At 37.3% G+C, this 18345-nt stretch overlaps 3 protein-coding genes across 4 annotated transcripts in view; 2 read left to right on the top strand and 1 right to left on the bottom strand.

Annotated features, from left to right (window-relative positions):
* Window positions 1–18345, top strand: part of LOC139946812 (SWI/SNF-related matrix-associated actin-dependent regulator of chromatin subfamily A containing DEAD/H box 1B-like) — a 97652-nt gene that overhangs the window by 47997 nt on the left and 31310 nt on the right. The gene's annotated exons all lie outside the window — the stretch shown is intronic.
* The window catches only part of LOC139946807 (serine-protein kinase ATM-like), a 67171-nt gene that overhangs the window by 36916 nt on the left and 11910 nt on the right, over window positions 1–18345 (bottom strand). The window contains exons 17-28 of the mRNA XM_071944515.1: window positions 17646–17771; window positions 16211–16450; window positions 15630–15804; window positions 14871–15058; window positions 14646–14681; window positions 13406–13488; window positions 12733–12891; window positions 11733–11957; window positions 2593–2707; window positions 1794–1964; window positions 1195–1355; window positions 617–872 (exon numbers count right to left, since the gene is read on the bottom strand). Coding sequence (XP_071800616.1) covers window positions 617–872; window positions 1195–1355; window positions 1794–1964; window positions 2593–2707; window positions 11733–11957; window positions 12733–12891; window positions 13406–13488; window positions 14646–14681; window positions 14871–15058; window positions 15630–15804; window positions 16211–16450; window positions 17646–17771 — 1935 coding nt within the window. The remainder of the gene's footprint in view (window positions 1–616; window positions 873–1194; window positions 1356–1793; window positions 1965–2592; window positions 2708–11732; window positions 11958–12732; window positions 12892–13405; window positions 13489–14645; window positions 14682–14870; window positions 15059–15629; window positions 15805–16210; window positions 16451–17645; window positions 17772–18345) is intronic.
* Window positions 5713–7679, top strand: LOC139947318 (uncharacterized). Its single transcript, XM_071945214.1, has 4 exons — window positions 5713–5809; window positions 6030–6046; window positions 6678–6928; window positions 7355–7679. The coding sequence occupies exons 1-4, from the start codon at window positions 5713–5715 to the stop codon at window positions 7677–7679; spliced, it is 690 nt and encodes a 229-aa protein (XP_071801315.1).

The following is an 18345-nucleotide window of genomic DNA, read 5'->3' as shown; positions in this document are numbered from 1 at the left end:
TGTACTGGGTGTGGTTCATACAGCATGACAAGAAGCTCCACTACAATCTGATCTAGATTGACTTGTATCATGCTATCTATTGCCTGCAATGAAAAACACATTTATTTATCATTGTTGAAGGAAGCCTTTCACCAAGAGTCACTCTGCTGGACCGATGGAGTAAATAGCAACATCTCTGACCACAGTCAGCTCTGGACAGGAAGAGTTTAAACTCCATCATCAAAAGGGTCACAATGAGTCAGTCAAAATTCGCAAGATGCAGAAAACTTTGAAGTCTATAAAATCTTGAGTTTATTCTGACGTCTATTTGCTGAGGTGTCCAGAATTTTGAGCAAACTGCTTGCACTTTATCAGTGTGAACGGAAAGCGATTAGAAGAAATGGTGTGCTGTGAAGTCATCACAACGCTGTTCAGCGGATTTGTGCATTTGTATATACATTACTTTGAAGATATCAGAGGTGATGTATTTTCTGCAATAGAATGGGGAAGTCCCAACTATGGGGACACTTTGAAACCAATGACTTTAGTGGAGAGACAGAGAGAGCTTGACTTCATCCAGACCTAGATCCAGACCTAGAGAAACAACAACAAGAAGAGATATCTGCCAAATACTGACCTCTTTTCCCAGGGTGCCTTCAAGCGCTTCTAATCCCTTAATGGCTCCACTACGCCTCTCCTGATAATCTTCACTTCCAATACCTTTCTCTGCTGCCCCCGTGTGAGCAAACAGGGGTAGGATATGCGCAATGGTTTGTGGAAACGAGTCTTTGAGGAGTTGTGTCCAATCAGTGTCGAGGGATTTTGCGATGTCTTTAACTGTATTAATAGACTCCATGGTAACGAGATGAGGAATTACTACTTGGTGATACCTCCTAACAAGAAATCAGAATCATGGTTTAGATTTAACCTCCACTCCGATGTGTGACGAGTATTGTATTGATCCTTTAAATCAAAAATCACAAACTTTACTTTTTCATTTATTCTGGTTGTGAAGCCAAGGACTCTCAGAAAAGTGAACTTAAACATTATACATGATTAATATTAATATTCTTTATCCCAAATGCGAAATTCCATCTATTAAAAAATTATACCAACTTCATGCTACCAAAGGCTGCAGTGACCAAGTAAGTTTTATGCTCATTAATTTCAAGAGCTCTTGTCAATCAATGACACTACCTTTAAACTCAATCTTACCGGTAGAACTCTTGCTCAGTCTGGCATCCTAAGAGCTGGTAAGGAAACTGAGTGAGTAAATACTTCTCCAGAAGCCATTGATAAAGAAGAAAACTCAAGTGGGTCTCCATGAAGACGGTGACTGAGGTGTACTGCAGACTGTCTGATATACTGTGTAGAACCTGCACAGAAAACATTTCTGATTTCATTTATTTGGTTTTTTTTTATTGGGAGATCGCATCACAAGACAAGACAGCCACTTCAAGGTAAGAGCTACACTTCATTTACTTTGGGTGTTGACAAATATTAACTGTTACCAGGGGCACAATGCCAACTACTCCTTGGGCTGAAAAAGGGGGACCCCCTTCACAGTCCATAACGATATAGGCATGTATATCATTCAAACATTCGCAGTTATGTTTCAAACTTGCGACCCAAATATGCGACCTACCAACTGAAATTGGGCCAAGAAATTTGCACGCTGCCCGCAATCATGTGATAGTGCCCTCTTTTGACCCAATTTCCTCAGCCATTCACTCCTCAGCAGGAGTTTTAACATGGCAATGTGATCTAATCCCAACCAATCAGAATGGCTGAACTGAAAGGAAGAAACTGCTTACTTTGTTCATGAGTGGTATGTTGATTCCATTGAGGGTAACAATCTGCATCAGAGCAAACACAGTCTTCTTCTCACAGGCTGGACTGTATCGAGCCATCGTAGACAAAGTTGCTAACAGACTAGCTGTATGATTAGCAGACTGCTCAGCTTGATCTTGGGTCTTCAATCGTCCCTATGGTAACAATACAACAACGTGACATTCAACTGTATGGTCAATAGTCTCTTATTCTATACTTTGGAATGATGTTTGTTTATAAACACTATGGACTGGCATAATGCTGTGACTAATGTACATCTACCACCCTTCAGGCCTTGAGTGGCCTTCGGTCCTGGGAAATAGAACAGCCTTATAGGGGGGGTACACAGACATGCACTAATGACCTCATTGCCAGTCCATACATGCACTAATGGCCTCATTGGAGTGTAACTCTACGTGCACGCAATGAATTTTAACTTATAACTTACTACTTTCTTAATCAATGACTGCAGTCAAAGCTTACACAACTTCAAAAATGACTTCCAAAGCGTAACTTTTGTCACATCTTGAACTTCAACAAAAGGTAATTTCAAGGTTTCATAGTACGTTACAACCAATCATAATAAGTCATAAACACAGTGTAGGGCCAATTTAATCAGGCCTACCAACACACATAAACACAGTGTAGGGCCAATTTAATCAGGCCTACAAACACACATGTTTCTGTACAGCTTCTAAGTATTACCCAAGTAAACAACCACACTAAGGTACCAGTCTATGTTCCACCAAGCCTCACTTTGAATTTCAATGTAATTAATATTACCTTGATATCCATGGCATCTTGGGCTGCCTGGTACACCATGTCAAATGCCTGATTCTGTATCTCCTTAGTAAAAGGTGTACTGACTGTTCCATCTTTACTTGGATGACAGAAAAGGCTGTAAATAAATCACAGTGTTAGTAAACAAAAACTCACAGGAAGGAAACACCTTATATGTAGTTAATTTCAAATAGTTCGTTTCAAGTTTAACGAGGGAAACTGACTGGGTACAAATACTTTAGGCTTGAAGAAAGCAAAATGTACAAAGCAGGACTTTTTTTTTTAAATAAAAAATATTGACAGTCGAGGGAGACCATCATCATAGGGCTAGATAGCTCAGTTAGAGTGTTGGCATTTTCATAAGTAGGTTGTTGGTTCAAACTCCACTCCAGTCAATTTGTTTTTGTTCAACCCAAATTATTTAAGAACTTACATGTACTCTGTCAATTTCCCTTGTGGTTTATTACTTGATATTTGACAATATATTTAACATCAAAATACAGGCTGCTTGGTTCAAATAACTAGGATCAAAGTATGAGGTGTATAGACGGAATTAATGCACTTCATTAATAAATAAAAATTTGACCTCAACAAATACAAGTACATCAAAAGGCACAGTAAAAGAGAAACGATAACACAACAAACCAATCAAAATAATAAAGAACAAAATAAGTATTATAACAAAACACACACAATAGCGGCACCGAATTTGGACTGCTTCATTTCACAAGGTGAACAGCCAAGACTTCATTTTGTGATTATAATCAGCTATTGAACCAATATGAATCCAATATTGGGATATTTTATTAACTCTTGGTGAAATCAAGGGTCGTTTTCTCAATAAAAAGATGAAATGTAAACACTTCCTGCCAGACTAAGTAAGTATACTAATTGCAAGGGGTAAAAGGAAGACCTGTCAGCTGTAATTAGTGTGTCTATATTACCTCTAAATTGGCCATTAGTGATACCAGATAATGGCAGTTTTCACAGACAATATTTGTATTTCCTTTGGTTTTTGGAAACCGCTCCATTGTTTTTATAAACAATAAAACTATTCTGTGAGTTTTTTATTTTGAAATTTGTTTCTAGAGAGATTGCTGAAAACCAAAGTGATTATGTCCACGTAGGGAATAATAATCTGTAATTGGAATACAGTCTGAGAAACATTTTATGCATGAATTACTTCACAGATTGAAATGTTTTTAAATCCCTCTCTGTAAAATCACATTCAATAGAAGGGAAACATTTCTCAAAATGTTATACATAGTGCTTCATACAAGGTAAGTTGGTCATTATACAAGGTGTCTGGTCATTATGTTTTAAAGTAATGACCAATCTATGACCTTTATAATGGCCTTGGTACTGCTTAATTGCAGTGAATGGTTAAGACTATTAGATCTGACAACCTGTGAGCCAATCACAACAGAGTATGCACATCCATAAGTGTGTATGTGTAACTAAGGGTTGTGTGTTACAAAAGGAGCGCTGCATTGCCAGGTCTTAATGGGTTCCTGTATGGCTTTATCAATGACAGGGAGAAACGTCAACACATGAAGCCCATGTTTTAAATCACAGCAAAAGTAAAAGTTGTTAATTACATGGCGGTGTAGGGAGACATTATAATCCAAGGCTGTGATCACTAGACTAGCCGCACTAGTCATCTAGGCTTACTAGTAAGTACGTATCTTATGATAACTTCCAGTAGTCTTCCCTTGTCTAAAGTGGTATGTTGTGATTGAGCAGTCTACTGCATCAAACTCAATGTGAATAGAAACTTTCCTGAAAATTCATGAAGTTGAAACTTACAAAAAGTTGATGAATCAACAGAGCGTGGGTTCTAATACTGATTGCGACACTTTCCTTGTGTCCTTGAGCAAGGCACTTAACCATAATTGCTTCTCTTAACCTAGGTTTATATAAGGGAACCTGAGATGGTTGATGTCTCAGCATTGGACCATGGAGGAAGACAATTTGGATTAATCCCTTTAATTGTTTGTAAGAATAGTATTGCTTAGATCATTTTATTTCTAGTTTAGGCCTATTGGTATATTTGTAAAAGGCCACGACCACAGGAGATATGTGCTATAGAATTGCAGTTTGTAACTACTATTTTTTTAAATTTTTATTATTATCATTTATCAATCAAGAAAGACTCTGCTAGGGTCCAAACAACAGGACACTAACTATTGTTTTGGACCATAGATCCTTTTGATTGGTAAGCAGTTTGCAACGGCTATTCTATTTGTTATTATTTTTATCAATTATTAAATAAAAGAGGAGAAGCAGTAGTTTGTTGAATCTTAATAAACCAAGATGAATCTCTGATGCAATGTAAACAGCAATTTGCGGTTAATGCATTTTTTTATTTACTTAGACGTGGCTCTTTGTAATGAATCATTACAAAGAGCCACGCCTAAGTAAATGAATTCTGACAGGATTTTGAGTTGGAGTTAATTTAGGTATCGGAGTAATAATAGCGCACAGTATTTTGAGTTGGAGTCAATTTAGGTATCGGAGTAATAATAGCGCACAGTATTTTGAGTTGGAGTCATATTAGATATCGGAGTGATAATAGCGCACAGTATTTTGAGTTGGAGTCTATTTAGATATCGGAGTGATAATAGCGGACAGTATTTTGAGTTGGAGTCAATTTAGATATCGGAGTAATAATAGCGGACAGTATTTTGAGTTGGAGTCAATTTAGATATCGGAGTAATAATAGCGGACAGTATTTTGAGTTGGAGTCAATTTAGATATCGGAGTAATAATAGCGGACAGTATTTTAAGTTGGAGTCAATTTAGGTATCGGAGTAATAATAGCGGACAGTATTTTGAGTTGGAGTCTATTTAGATATCGGAGTGATAATAGCGGAGAGTATTTTGAGTTGGAGTCAATTTAGATATCGGAGTAATAATAGCGGACAGTATTTTGAGTTGGAGTCAATTTAGATATCGGAGTAATAATAGCGGACAGTATTTTAAGTTGGAGTCAATTTAGGTATCGGAGTAATAATAGCGGACAGTATTTTGAGTTGGAGTCAATTTAGGTATCTGAGTAAGTGAAGGTGGGCAGGATTTTTGGTTCAGTAATTTACCTATTGGAGAAGCAGGACATGGTGGACCATGAATCTCACAACTGATTATAATGCAGGTTCCTGTGTTGCAGCAGTCAGAAGTACTAACTTGATCAACCTTGCTTGGATATACGTTACAAAGTCTGGTAAGTGAATTTATATTTAACCTTGCTTGGATATACGTTACAAAGTCTGGTAAGTGAATTTATATTTAACCTTGCTTGGATATACGTTACAAAGTCTGGTAAGTGAATTTATATTTAACCTTGCTTGGATATATGTTACAAAGTCTGGTAAGTGAATTTATATTTAAGAGCGGCTCCATAAGAACAAATTTAATTTTGTGATGAACTCATTTTCCAATAGAAAGAGTCTACATGAAAGTGGGTAAAAAAAATACAAGCCTCTAACGACAGACCCTTTTATTTTAAATCAAATGTTTTTGGATGTTGACAAAGTTCACACTGGTTGGGTATCAAATGGAAGGTATTGTTATACAATTCTATTGTGAGGTTAAGAGACTTAACTTTTTCCCACTTTCTATCTACTAAAAAATGAATCAAACACAAAACTGAATAGAACCTTGGAGCCACCCTCTAAGTTAATGCAACAATTTGGCAGTAAAATTGACAACTGCAAATTCCTAAATATCTAACCTATTAGTTACATATTAGCCAAACACCTACTGTGTAATGTCTCTGTCTTTGGACTAGCACTATTTGTGTAATGTATCTGTCTGTAATAAGACAGCATTTGTAAGGCTCACTTTCTCTTAATCCTGAGCCGGGGATTGATTTTTGTGTGTGTGTTGTGGCCGAGCGTATAAGAGCAACAGACTCAAGCTCTGGTGCTTCTGATCAGCAAAGTGTGGCTTTGAGTCTTAGTCGTGTCACTTGTTGTGCCGTTAAACAAGACACTTAACCATTATCTGGTTCATTTATCACTTTCCAAACTTTATTTATTGACAGTAAATATTACTTATCATCTCTAAGTTTTTTTTCTGTATTTGTGCAGTTCTTTACTACACTACCAAGAACAAATCCACATCAGTGCACAATGAATGAAACAAACAGCACCAGCTTAGACCAAGACAGCGTCTCCTTTGCAGTGTCGCTGACTCTAGGCATGATTGGCATTTTGGGCAACACTCTCGTCTGCATTACGATCATCAGAGCTAAATTCATGCACAACATCACTAACTTTCTGATCAGCCATCTTGCTCTGGTAGACCTCTTAGTCTGCTTAACAAACATCTTATTCTTGGAGCAATTTATTCCGAACGGTGCAAATGTTGTTATAGTCTGTGCGCTTTTTCGCAGAAAAAGTGTAGTGTGGTACTTTGTATCTGTGTCATCCAACACTACACTGTTGGTTACTTTTGAGCGCTACATAGCTATTGTACACTCGTTGCACTATCCTCAGTTTTTCACACATGTCAAGACCTTTTTAATGATCACAATAGTCTGGATCGCACCATTGTTAATGATATTAGGTTACGCCCCAGCTTTTGTCTCTTTGAAAGATTTGACAAAGTTTGAATGTTTCCGAGTCCAGGGCACCAACAAATTTTCAGTAAAAAATGTCGCAGAATTCGCAACTTTCACAGGAAGCTTTCTGTTTTCCATGTGTTTTCAAATTGTTTTCTATGGCAAAATCGCTTTAAATTTGAGAAAAACTGCTGCACTACAAAGACGCGATAACAACCACGCCCCTGCAAATGAGCTGATGAAAGCACAGAGGAAGGTGGCTAGGGTTGTCCTAGTTATTGTAGGAGCGTATTTCATGTTATGGGTTCCGTTTCTAACTCTGTATACAATAGCATTTATAACTGATGAGCAGGAAGGATCTTTTAGCTGGCCTCAATTCTTTCCTGTAATTAACTCAGTAATTAATCCAATCATTTACTCATTTATGTACAAGTCATTTCAACGTGGGGTCAGGGAGGCAGTGATTCCTTGTTGTTTCAAGAAACACAATAGGATTGCTGCCAGAAATGTGCATTTCATTCAAAACTGAGATGAAGTTCTGATTATGATCAGTTATCAAATATACACAACATATGGTTGCAACAAATCATAGACAAGTAGCAAGACCGATGCTGCAATCTTGTGAGCGCAGTCATTTTTTTTGTTCATAGTATAGGGCATCTCTATAAGGGATGCAACAAAAGTTAATAAATTGACTTGGCTTTTACATGTTCTTTTAAAGAACATGTAAAAGCCAAGTCAATTTATTAACTTTTGTTGCATCCCTTAAAGACTTTAAAGACTACAGTCTTCTCGGGATTAAAAGTTTCTGTAATTAAAAATTTCTGTAATTTCTGAACATTAATAAGAAATGTTCTGGACAATGTTGATATTTGGCAAACTTAAACACAAATGTATTCCAGCTTTGGAGTCGGAACTAGGTAAAACTTTGGGCTTTTAACAGACATGCACACATTTGATGTCATGAATTACTCACATTACCCGAGTGAATTACCAGGCCTAATGTAGTACATCAATGTTCAACAAGAAAGATGTCAAGAATTTGTTTATCTGAGGCATGTCGTGGCCGACCGGACTCAAGCTCTGGTGTTTCTGATCAGCAGAGTGTGGGTTTGAGACCAGGTCTTGACACTTGTGTCCTTAAGGAAGACATTTAACAATGGATGTAAAGCCATGGGTCCTAAGTGTTGTGTACAGCATGTGATAACCCAGTTACATGTAAGAGAATAGGTTTGCCTAATTGTTTTCTTGTATGGTTGGCTGTAGATTGCGCCACAGCACCTTGTTAACCATTACATGGTGCATATAATAAAAATAAGTAGGTCTTATAATTCAAGCATAGTAGCAATGTATAAATTGTAGAAACAAATTTGAGATGCTCTCGAATGTAATAGAGTGTTATTCATCCTAAGAATTGTATACTGTTATCACTACTATATTATTTATACTCTATTGTCAGTGCAAAAACATAGTATCTTGTAGTGCTGGGCGAATAGCGAAATAGTGTTATTCGGATACCGCTGGCCACTTTTTTTTTTTTCTTTTTTCGCTAGAGGGCGCTGTTCGTTTGTGAATGAGATAATTTGGGCGGATTGATATCAGTTTTAGACAGTGTCACTCGGTTCATTCATAAAAATGACCGGATCTAATTTAAAGATGGCGTTTTGCTTTTTCTTTTGATCGTGGATGACTCTACGTGAAGGAAAACTTTTGTAATCTTTGAACAAATTACGTCACAAATGTCATTGTTTTAACTCTTCACGGAGGTGAGCATAGTTAAATACTTAATTTATGCTGTTTTATGCTGTCTTAATAGAAGTTTCATTAGGATTCAGACAAAACATTCATGTCAGTTGTCGCCCGACGTCCACGGATATTCGGATATTAAAGAATATCCGGTTACTTGGTTGTAATTACAGAACTATCCGGTTTATAAATAGCTATTCGCGCCCTATGCGGATATCCGGTTAAGAAAAAAAAGGCATTCGCGGTTACGGATAGGAAAACCTATTCGCCATTAACCGGATATTCGAATAATTCGCCCAGGCCTAGTATCTTGATTTTGCAAAAACGTTGTATCTTGGTGCGTATCGTTTTGTGTGTACACCTGGTCTATTTTAAGCAAGATATCACTTTTTGACAATTAAAATGCACACATAACTCAAATGCCATTTTCGGTCTACGCATTACAAAAACTCAAACTCAATATGTAACAGAGCTCATAGTATTTGACTTGCTGCCAAAGTCCACCAAAACTCAAAAGCAATATGTAACAGAGCTCATAGTATTTGACTTGCAGCCAAAGCCCACCAAAACTCAAACTCAATATGTAACAGAGCTCATAGTATTTGACTTGCAGCCAAAGCCCACCAAAACTCAAACTCAATATGTAACAGAGCTCATAGTATTTGACTTGCAGCCAAAGCCCACCAAAACTCAAAAGCAATATGTAACAGAGCTCATAGTATTTGACTTGCTGCCAAAGCTCACCAAAACTCAAACTCAATATGTAACAGAGCTCATAGTATTTGACTTGCTGCCAAAGCTCACCAAAACTCAAACTCAATATGTAACAGAGCTCATAGTATTTGACTTGCTACCAAAGCTCACCAAAACTCAAACTCAATATGTAACAGAGCTCATAGTATTTGACTTGCTGCCAAAGCTCACCAAAACTCAAACTCAATATGTAACAGAGCTCATAGTATTTGACTTGCTACCAAAGCCCACCAAAACTCAAAAGCAATATGTAACAGAGCTCATAGTATTTGACTTGCTACCAAAGCTCACCAAAACTCAAAAGCAATTGATAACTGAGCTCATAGTATTTGACTTGCAGCCAAAGCCCACCAAAACTCAAAAGCAATATGTAACTGAGCTCATAGTATTTGACTTGCAGCCAAAGCCCACCAAAACTCAAAAGCAATATGTAACTGAGCTCATAGTATTTGACTTGCTGCCAAAGCCCACCAAAACTCAAAAGCAATATATAACTGAGCTCATAGTATTTGACTTGCTGCCAAAGCCCACCAAAACTCAAAAGCAATATGTAACAGAACTCATAGTATTTGACTTGCAGCCAAAGCCCACCAAAACTCAAAAGCAATAAGTAACAGAGCTCAAAGTATTTGACTTGCTGCCAAAGCCCACCAAAACTCAAAAGCAATATGTAACTGAGCTCATAGTATTTGACTTGCAGCCAAAGCCCACCAAAACTCAAAAGCAATATGTAACAGAACTCATAGTATTTGACTTGCAGCCAAAGCCCACCAAAACTCAAAAGCAATATGTAACTGAGCTCATAGTATTTGACTTGCAGCCAAAGCCCACCAAAACTCAAAAGCAATATGTAACAGAGCTCAAAGTATTTGACTTGCTGCCAAAGCCCACCAAAACTCAAAAGCAATATGTAACAGAACTCATAGTATTTGACTTGCTGCCAAAGCCCACCAAAACTCAAAAGCAATATGTAACTGAGCTCATAGTATTTGACTTGCAGCCAAAGCCCACCAAAACTCAAAAGCAATATGTAACAGAGCTCAAAGTATTTGACTTGCTGCCAAAGCCCACCAAAACTCAAAAGCAATATGTAACTGAGCTCATAGTATTTGACTTGCTGCCAAAGCCCACCAAAACTCAAAAGCAATATATAACTGACAGCCGATGCCAAAGACTGAATGATGCCAAGCAATTAACACAAACTGCAAGTTTACAAACTGAACCAAATACAACAAAGCCAAACACAACCCTTAAACTTTAAATTATCATTGCAGAGATTGGACCCTACTTCAGAACGGGAGAAGTTCATGAAGAACGCAATCTTCTATTCAATCGTTCCAACACTACTGAGGCACTTAATTAAGGGCTCGGTGGTAATCCTACATGTATGTAAGCAGCTGTTGTTTTATGTTGCAAGCGCTACAATAATATTCTATTTCAATATGTTTTTTCAAAATAGATGTGAAAATTTACATAGGGGATAACAAATACTACTTATGTTTAGCCCCCCATAAACCAATGTGTGTTAAGCATTGTACACTCAGTACTTTCCCAAGGCCTTTGTGAACTCACAAGCATATTCTTGGGTGGATTTGAACCCAGAACCCTCGCCTTTCTAGAGCTAATGTTTTACCACTAGACCACAAAGCTTTTACAGTAGCTAGAGGCAGTTTGAATCGAATGTTTTAGCAGAAGGTACTGCATTAGTTTAAACAAATGTTAAATTTACATCAAGGATAAAGAATATCTGTCAAGTGCCTGTGGATGTTTTTCATAGGACACTGGAAAGAAGGAAGCACACAGTGTTAGTACTTAGTACTTAGCACACATTGGTGTTACAGGCCATGAAGTTCACTCTTGATGAAGGGGCATTGATGAAGGGGCATTGATGAAGGGGCATTGATGAAGGGGCATTGATGAAGGGGCATTGATGAAGGGGCATAGCAATTTGGGTCTGGTTAGGGGCACCTCTCAGAAGAAAATTTAAATTTTTATTGGAACTTTACAAAGGGCACCACGGCATAAGCACAAGGCACCTTGGCAATTGCCCTTGCGTTAAGGATAAAAAACAAATAGTACATACCATTTGATTGCAAGAGCCATGTACATTCGGACTGTATGACTGCCTCCATCTCTGACTAACATGTACATCACGCTATGAGCACTCAGATCATTATCACCTTGACCACTCTCCTTGACCTTTGACCTCAGAATAGTCCACTTTCCCATGGGGTCAATCAGAACCAGGGCATGTATGCACTTGGCAATGGCTAGACGTTCTGGAGGGGTGAAGTCACGCTGGAGTTTCCTACAAAAATCACAAATAAAACAAAGGCAGTATTGTTGATTAGAAAGTTTGAGACTCGAGGCCAGTGGCATAAAGCCTTTTCCAGTGAGCAAAGGTTGTGGGTTCGAATCCAAACCGAGTATTATGCATATTATTTTTTTTCCCAGAACTCGGGAAAGTAATGAGTGTACAGTACTAACACACATCCGTGTATATGGGGAAAACCAAAATGAACAATCTTTATCTCGATGCAAATTTAACATCTATTAAAGTTGCGCTTACTATGTCAAAGAGCTAAGTGTACTTCAAAACGTTCCAGAAGATTTTGCAGCTTGTGTATGTGTCAAAAGTGCATGTGGGAACAAGGTTGCTAGATCCTCATGGTGAAATAATTAGAAAGGGACTGAATGTAAATATCTAACATAGTCCAGGGGTTTATTTTAGATTCTGTGGTAGTATTTAAACAGCTACTTTAGTAGATACTATTTAAACTTGTTTATAAGGTGTGTGTTTCTCCTTTCATTGTAATTTTGATATCTTACGATTCTAAATTTGTTAAATTATCGATCAAAAACTTAATCTCAAACCTTTGAAAAACCTTTGAAATAGTGGCTTCCTATCCGTCATCTGTGGTATATTGCTTTCTTATTGCAACAAAGCGACTATACAAAACGGGGCTACCACAAAATGTTGTAAACTGAGTGTAACCTTAAACACAATTGAAATGAATTTCTTCAAAGACAACTTGTTTCTTACCAGCTGTTCTTGAATCAAGTCCATTTAATTTGTATCTTACCAAATTGCATTGATGAGACGTAGTGCAACATCTCTAGCTTGTCTGAGTGTCTGTGACACTTCTGCCGTGTCACAATCAAGACATGGTATCAGTCTTGAGAAGAGACTAAAAGCTGCTGCACATAACGCATGATCTTTACGATGACTGGACACAACAGTTCTATAAGGACATAAATAACAATCATATAACAGGGTTGGAGTAGCAAGAATGTCAGTAACCCTTAAAGAGAATGTATATGTTTGGTAGTCATTCTTAACATTAATGGAAATAAACATTAACTCAGTAGAAGTACAGCAGCTATAGCATTTTAAGAATCATTTCCTTTTGAAGTATTGTGGTTATGTTGAAAAATATCAGTTTTTATTCCCCAAAATTGAATCTGAGACAGTAACGCTTCTCAGATTGTGTATTGAGTATCATCAAGTGTTTTTTAACAGAGTTGAAAGTCATTGCTGACCCCCAAAAATGTCAAACTATGATCCACATTATGTGAAGTACATTGAATTGATGGCATTTGCACCTTTTGGTAAGCACTGGAGTTCTAGATTCCAAGGAGTTTTGCAGAACAGTATCCTCAGTGCTAGAGATGTAGATCAAAGAGCAGGAATTCTTCATAACTAAATTTAATAATTGCTACTTTTGTGCTGATTCAAGAGTGAGAATGAAGACTTACTTTAAAGCATACAGCAAACCATTGATGTGAGCATCATCTGGTCTCTCATCACATGCAATAAATGCATCTGCAACCAAGAAATACTACATCAAGAAAAGAAACAATAGACACAGGTTAATATTGATTCCTGATTGCATACAATAATGACGTATCAAATTAGCAGTTTTCTCAATTTATGATTTTTTTTCTTAATATGAGAAATCGCCTAACATCAGAAGGCATTAAAGTCACCTGGAAATATAATTTTTTTTCTTTCAAACATAAGAGTATATGCTTACGAACAATAAAACTTTTTTTTTTAGTAATTGTTTGTCTCGATTTATATGTTTAAAAAATATATAAAGTTGTTTGGGGGGCTGACTCCGCCTACCCCTTTTGTGACGTCAATCGAGGCAGACTTTGCCTGCAATGCGTATAGTAAACACACGTGCAAAGTACATGTACGTCCAAGTCGTGAGTTGGTACATTTCAAAAAGTGTTTTTCTGCATTCAGCAGCAATACACCTGGTCGGCATTTTTTTTTGAAACGTACAAACTCACGACTTGGTCTGTACATGTACTTTGCAATTGTGTTTACTCTACGCATTACAGGCAAAGTCTGCCTCGATTGATGTCACAAACAGCGCCCTCTCGGGTCGGGGTCTACTCTTAAATTTGTAAATAACATAAGAACTGATTTTTTAAAACCTTAATTAACCGTTTATTCACATTCCACTCATCAAAACACATATATTAGTGACAAAAGCTTTATTTTGAAAAAATACCACTTCCAGGTGACTTTAAGCACTTCAAAGTAAGGGCTATACTTGATTTGGGCTGTCGACCCAAATCAACTGCCACTAGGGACACATTGCCACCTACTCCCGAGGCTGAAAAAGGGTTACCCCCTCCCCTAAGGTTGTAGGCATGGGAATCATCCACTAGGAGCCTGGCTGGTAGAGCAGGGTGCTCTACCTTCCAAACTTTCTACAAAGCAATAATGGTTAAGCTCCTTGCTCAAGAGCACAAGCATCATGACCGGGATTCAAACCCACACTCTGCTGCTGACAGCACCAGAATTGGGATCCGGTGAACGACACGCCACACGCCACAATTCTGGCTGAATACATCACCTGACAGCTGAGGCATTCATACCATTCTCTCATTTATCAAAAGAAAGGAAATTGTTGTAATGCCAAACTTAAACATCGCTTTAATAAATATGTAACCACGTAATGGTTATGATCAACTTGAAGCTTACCAATTGTACATCAAACGCAGAACTAGGATCCCAAACCTGAATAAAAAAACAAATTGGATTAGCCTTCAAATAAAAAAAGTTATCTTAATTTGTCAGTATTTATAGACCAAATGGTCGAATAGTCATGGCTGAGTATCAACGAACATGAACACACAATCACAATGCTTGATTGGGTGTCATATTGAATGCAATATGTAACAAGTAATTGACAAATAAACTACTTACATCTTGTTCAAACAAGTCTAGTAGTTTTTCTTGAACACTGAATGGGCCGAGTGCAGATCGTGCAATCTCCTTCTCTTGACTCAGCTTACCACCACCAGTGAGACTCCATGAACATAGACACTTAGCTGCTTTCAATGCTAGCTGCCCATACTCAGAGAGAGAATCACTAGACAGTAGACTCAGGTTATCTGTACATTGCAACAAGCAAATCAGAAAGACTCAGTGCAAATACAATGCTACAATCAAAATCAACTGTATTTATTTTAGGCTGGATAACAAATGTTTTTGGCAATCCGGACACTGAACATAATACAGCGGGTACACAAAACCCCCACAAAAGTGGGTTCACTAGACCCTGACAAGGGGGTACATCAGACCCCAAAAGTGGGTACACCAGACTATAAAAAACAGGTACAAAAGACCCCCAAACTGCTGGACTTAGACCAAATGTATTGTGTATTAACTTGACCTCCATGTGTGTATAATAAATACAATACTACTTAGAAACCAGTTTAAGTACTGTAAAAAAATACAGTGGCGCTCCCACTGATGAAACATTCAGTCAGAATCATAGCCTCATGAAAAATCTTGCTAACCACAGAAGAACCTTGCTTAATAGTTATACCAAAATTCTATGGAGGTTACTTTTTTTGAGACTGGTGCCCCCTCAATTTTTGCTTATCAAATTAATTTGCTAAGCAGTATTTTCTGCCTGACAGCTTTGTGTATTCTGGGGGGGGGGGGGGCTTTTCTCTTTACCTTTCTGAATAGCAGTCTCATCAGGGAGATTGCTGTTGACATCAAATGAATCCACTTCATCATGAGTAGTGTCACTTAAATCATCGTCAAATTCAGTATCCATTAAATCATCACCAAAGGGATCTTTGGCAGCCATCTTGGGTGGTCCACTCTTATTGGTTACAGCATTGGTTCCCTACAGACAACAACAAAAGAATGCCAGTTTAATATTGATAGAAATTATTTGCAATTCTTAGGACTTTATGAATGGAAACACAATCTGAACTACTAAACTAAATACAGAAACTGCTAACATTAGGGCTGCCGAATAGCTCAGTTGGTAGGGCATAGGCAAGTTACATGTAGTCCAAAAAAGATATGTTCAAATCTTGCTCCAGTAAGTTTTTCTTTGTTTAACCCAAAATTATTTACAATTTACCCAGACAGTTTCCCATGTGGTATATTACTCAATAATTAAAATAAAAAGTCAGTTTCCCTTGTGGTCAACCACTGTTGTTTTCAAAACCAACAATACTCAAAAGAGATTTACACATTGTGCTAGCGCAAACATCAACTGATTAGTAAAAAGAGAATAAAACTACCTTCTTGCGTATGATTTCAAAGAGTAAATCAATGAGCTCCCTTGGTGTGCTACGTCTACAAGTATCAGCTAGCCATTGAGCAGAGTCTTGAACCATCTGACCGCTAGATGAATGGTCCCAGGTTAACATATCATCCAAAGTCATAATCAGAGATTCCAGAGACTGGATTCGAACCTTGTTATCGGACTCGTTCTTGTGCCAGAGAGTACGAAGGGCAACAGAGACTCTCTTTAGTAAAGTCTATCAGCAATCAAATCACATGAATAGAAAAAGTAAGTGAGGAACAGCAGTTTATTGAGCAATAATAACAATAATAACTAGGGTGCAATTTACAAGAACATATTATTACATTAGTGTCCTGGATGTTCTCTTTAGAATGATGTTCTTCAAGATATTCAATATATTTGTAATATCCACACTTTCAAATTTCTCTGAATACTCACCTTTTCAAGACGGCGTTCTGTAGCTTCAAGAGTATTGATTTTGTTTGTTAATCTATTTGTCATTGCTTTAATAATACATTTTTTATCTACCACCTGTTGTTATAAGGTTCCTTTTCATTATGATATGATTATTTGACTTTATCTCTCTGCACCATGAAAATCAATTTAGAATTAATTGCCATAAATAAAAAGTTACTATTATTGTTGTATACCTTTTGCATTGATGTCATCACGCTGCCATCTTAAAGATAAACCAATGATGAAAACGGAAACCCACATCTTTGTACGCCAGCGCACAGGATGGGGCAATGAGTAACCTTCTTATGACCTCTAGTCGAGGGTCTATTATTCAAAGTAATAAGTGTGTACCTTTAAGCTGTCAGTGACTTTTGATTGAGCAATCTCTGGATTTGACTTCATTAGCATAAGGTCTTTTATTAAAAGTAATAAGTGTGTACCTTTAAGCTGTCAGTGACTTTTGATTGAGCAATCTCTTGATTTAACTTCATTAGCATAAGGTCTTTTATTCAAAGTAATAAGTGTGTACCTTTAAGCTGTCAGTGACTTTTGATTGAGCAATCACTTGATTTGACTTCATTAGCATAAGGTCTTTTATTCAAAGTAATAAGTGTGTACCTTTAAGCTGTCAGTGACTTTTGATTGAGCAATCTCTGGATTTAACTTCATTAGCATAAGGTCTTTTATTCAAAGTAATAAGTGTGTACCTTTAAGCTGTCAGTGACTTTTGATTGAGCAATCTCTGGATTTGACTTCATTAGCATAAGGTCTTTTATTCAAAGTAATAAGTGTGTACCTTTAAGCTGTCAGTGACTTTTGATTGAGCAATCTCTGGATTTGACTTCATTAGCATAAGGTCTTTTATTCAAAGTAATAAGTGTGTACCTTTAAGCTGTCAGTGACTTTTGATTGAGCAATCTCTGGATTTAACTTCATTAGCATAAGGTCTTTTATTCAAAGTAATAAGTGTGTACCTTTAAGCTGTCAGTGACTTTTGATTGAGCAATCTCTTGATTTGATAGAACACCAAGTTGAATTAGCCATGATAGAGTCTTGCATAGAAAGCTGGCATAGTGGATCAAAGCCTCAAAACAAGACACCTGTAAATGAAACAGTATCAAAATATAAGGCTCCAATGTTAAATCATGTTTTGTGATGCACCCATTTCCAATAGGTAGAGTCCTCATGAAAGTTGTGAACAAATTACAACTCTTTTACCTCTCGTTAAAGTTGGAGTCCCTCTAAAAATGAATGTGTACCAGGCTTTGCTCATCTGGAGGTTTCTAAATAAAAGCTTGCCCTGAACCATATGACACACATGTAGCAACTGTCTCTAGTCATATTTAAGCAGTTACTATGTACTTTCAACTATAAAGCATGGTGGTTGGTAATTTCCAGAAAGTACGCTGGTTCCAATCCACGGATGTTTTTATTAATGAGGAATGAAACCTTGAAAACTATGGGCTCATTGACATGGTAACCAGTGCAGAGTGCGAAGTACCAATGATGAAAGTTAATTGGGATGGCCAAAAAGTACGCGTCCATCTTAGATGCCGAGTACACTTCAGTTTGGATGAATTCTAAGTTAATAACCTCTGCTCTAGAATTGCAAAGTTCGTGGGTTCAAATCCCACCCGAGTGATATGCATGTGATTTTGTTGACAGAGCTTGGGA

This window comes from Asterias amurensis, chromosome 14 (genome assembly GCF_032118995.1).
Source record: "Asterias amurensis chromosome 14, ASM3211899v1".
Taxonomy (NCBI): domain Eukaryota; kingdom Metazoa; phylum Echinodermata; class Asteroidea; order Forcipulatida; family Asteriidae; genus Asterias; species Asterias amurensis.
This window is presented reverse-complemented; position numbering and strand designations above follow the sequence as displayed.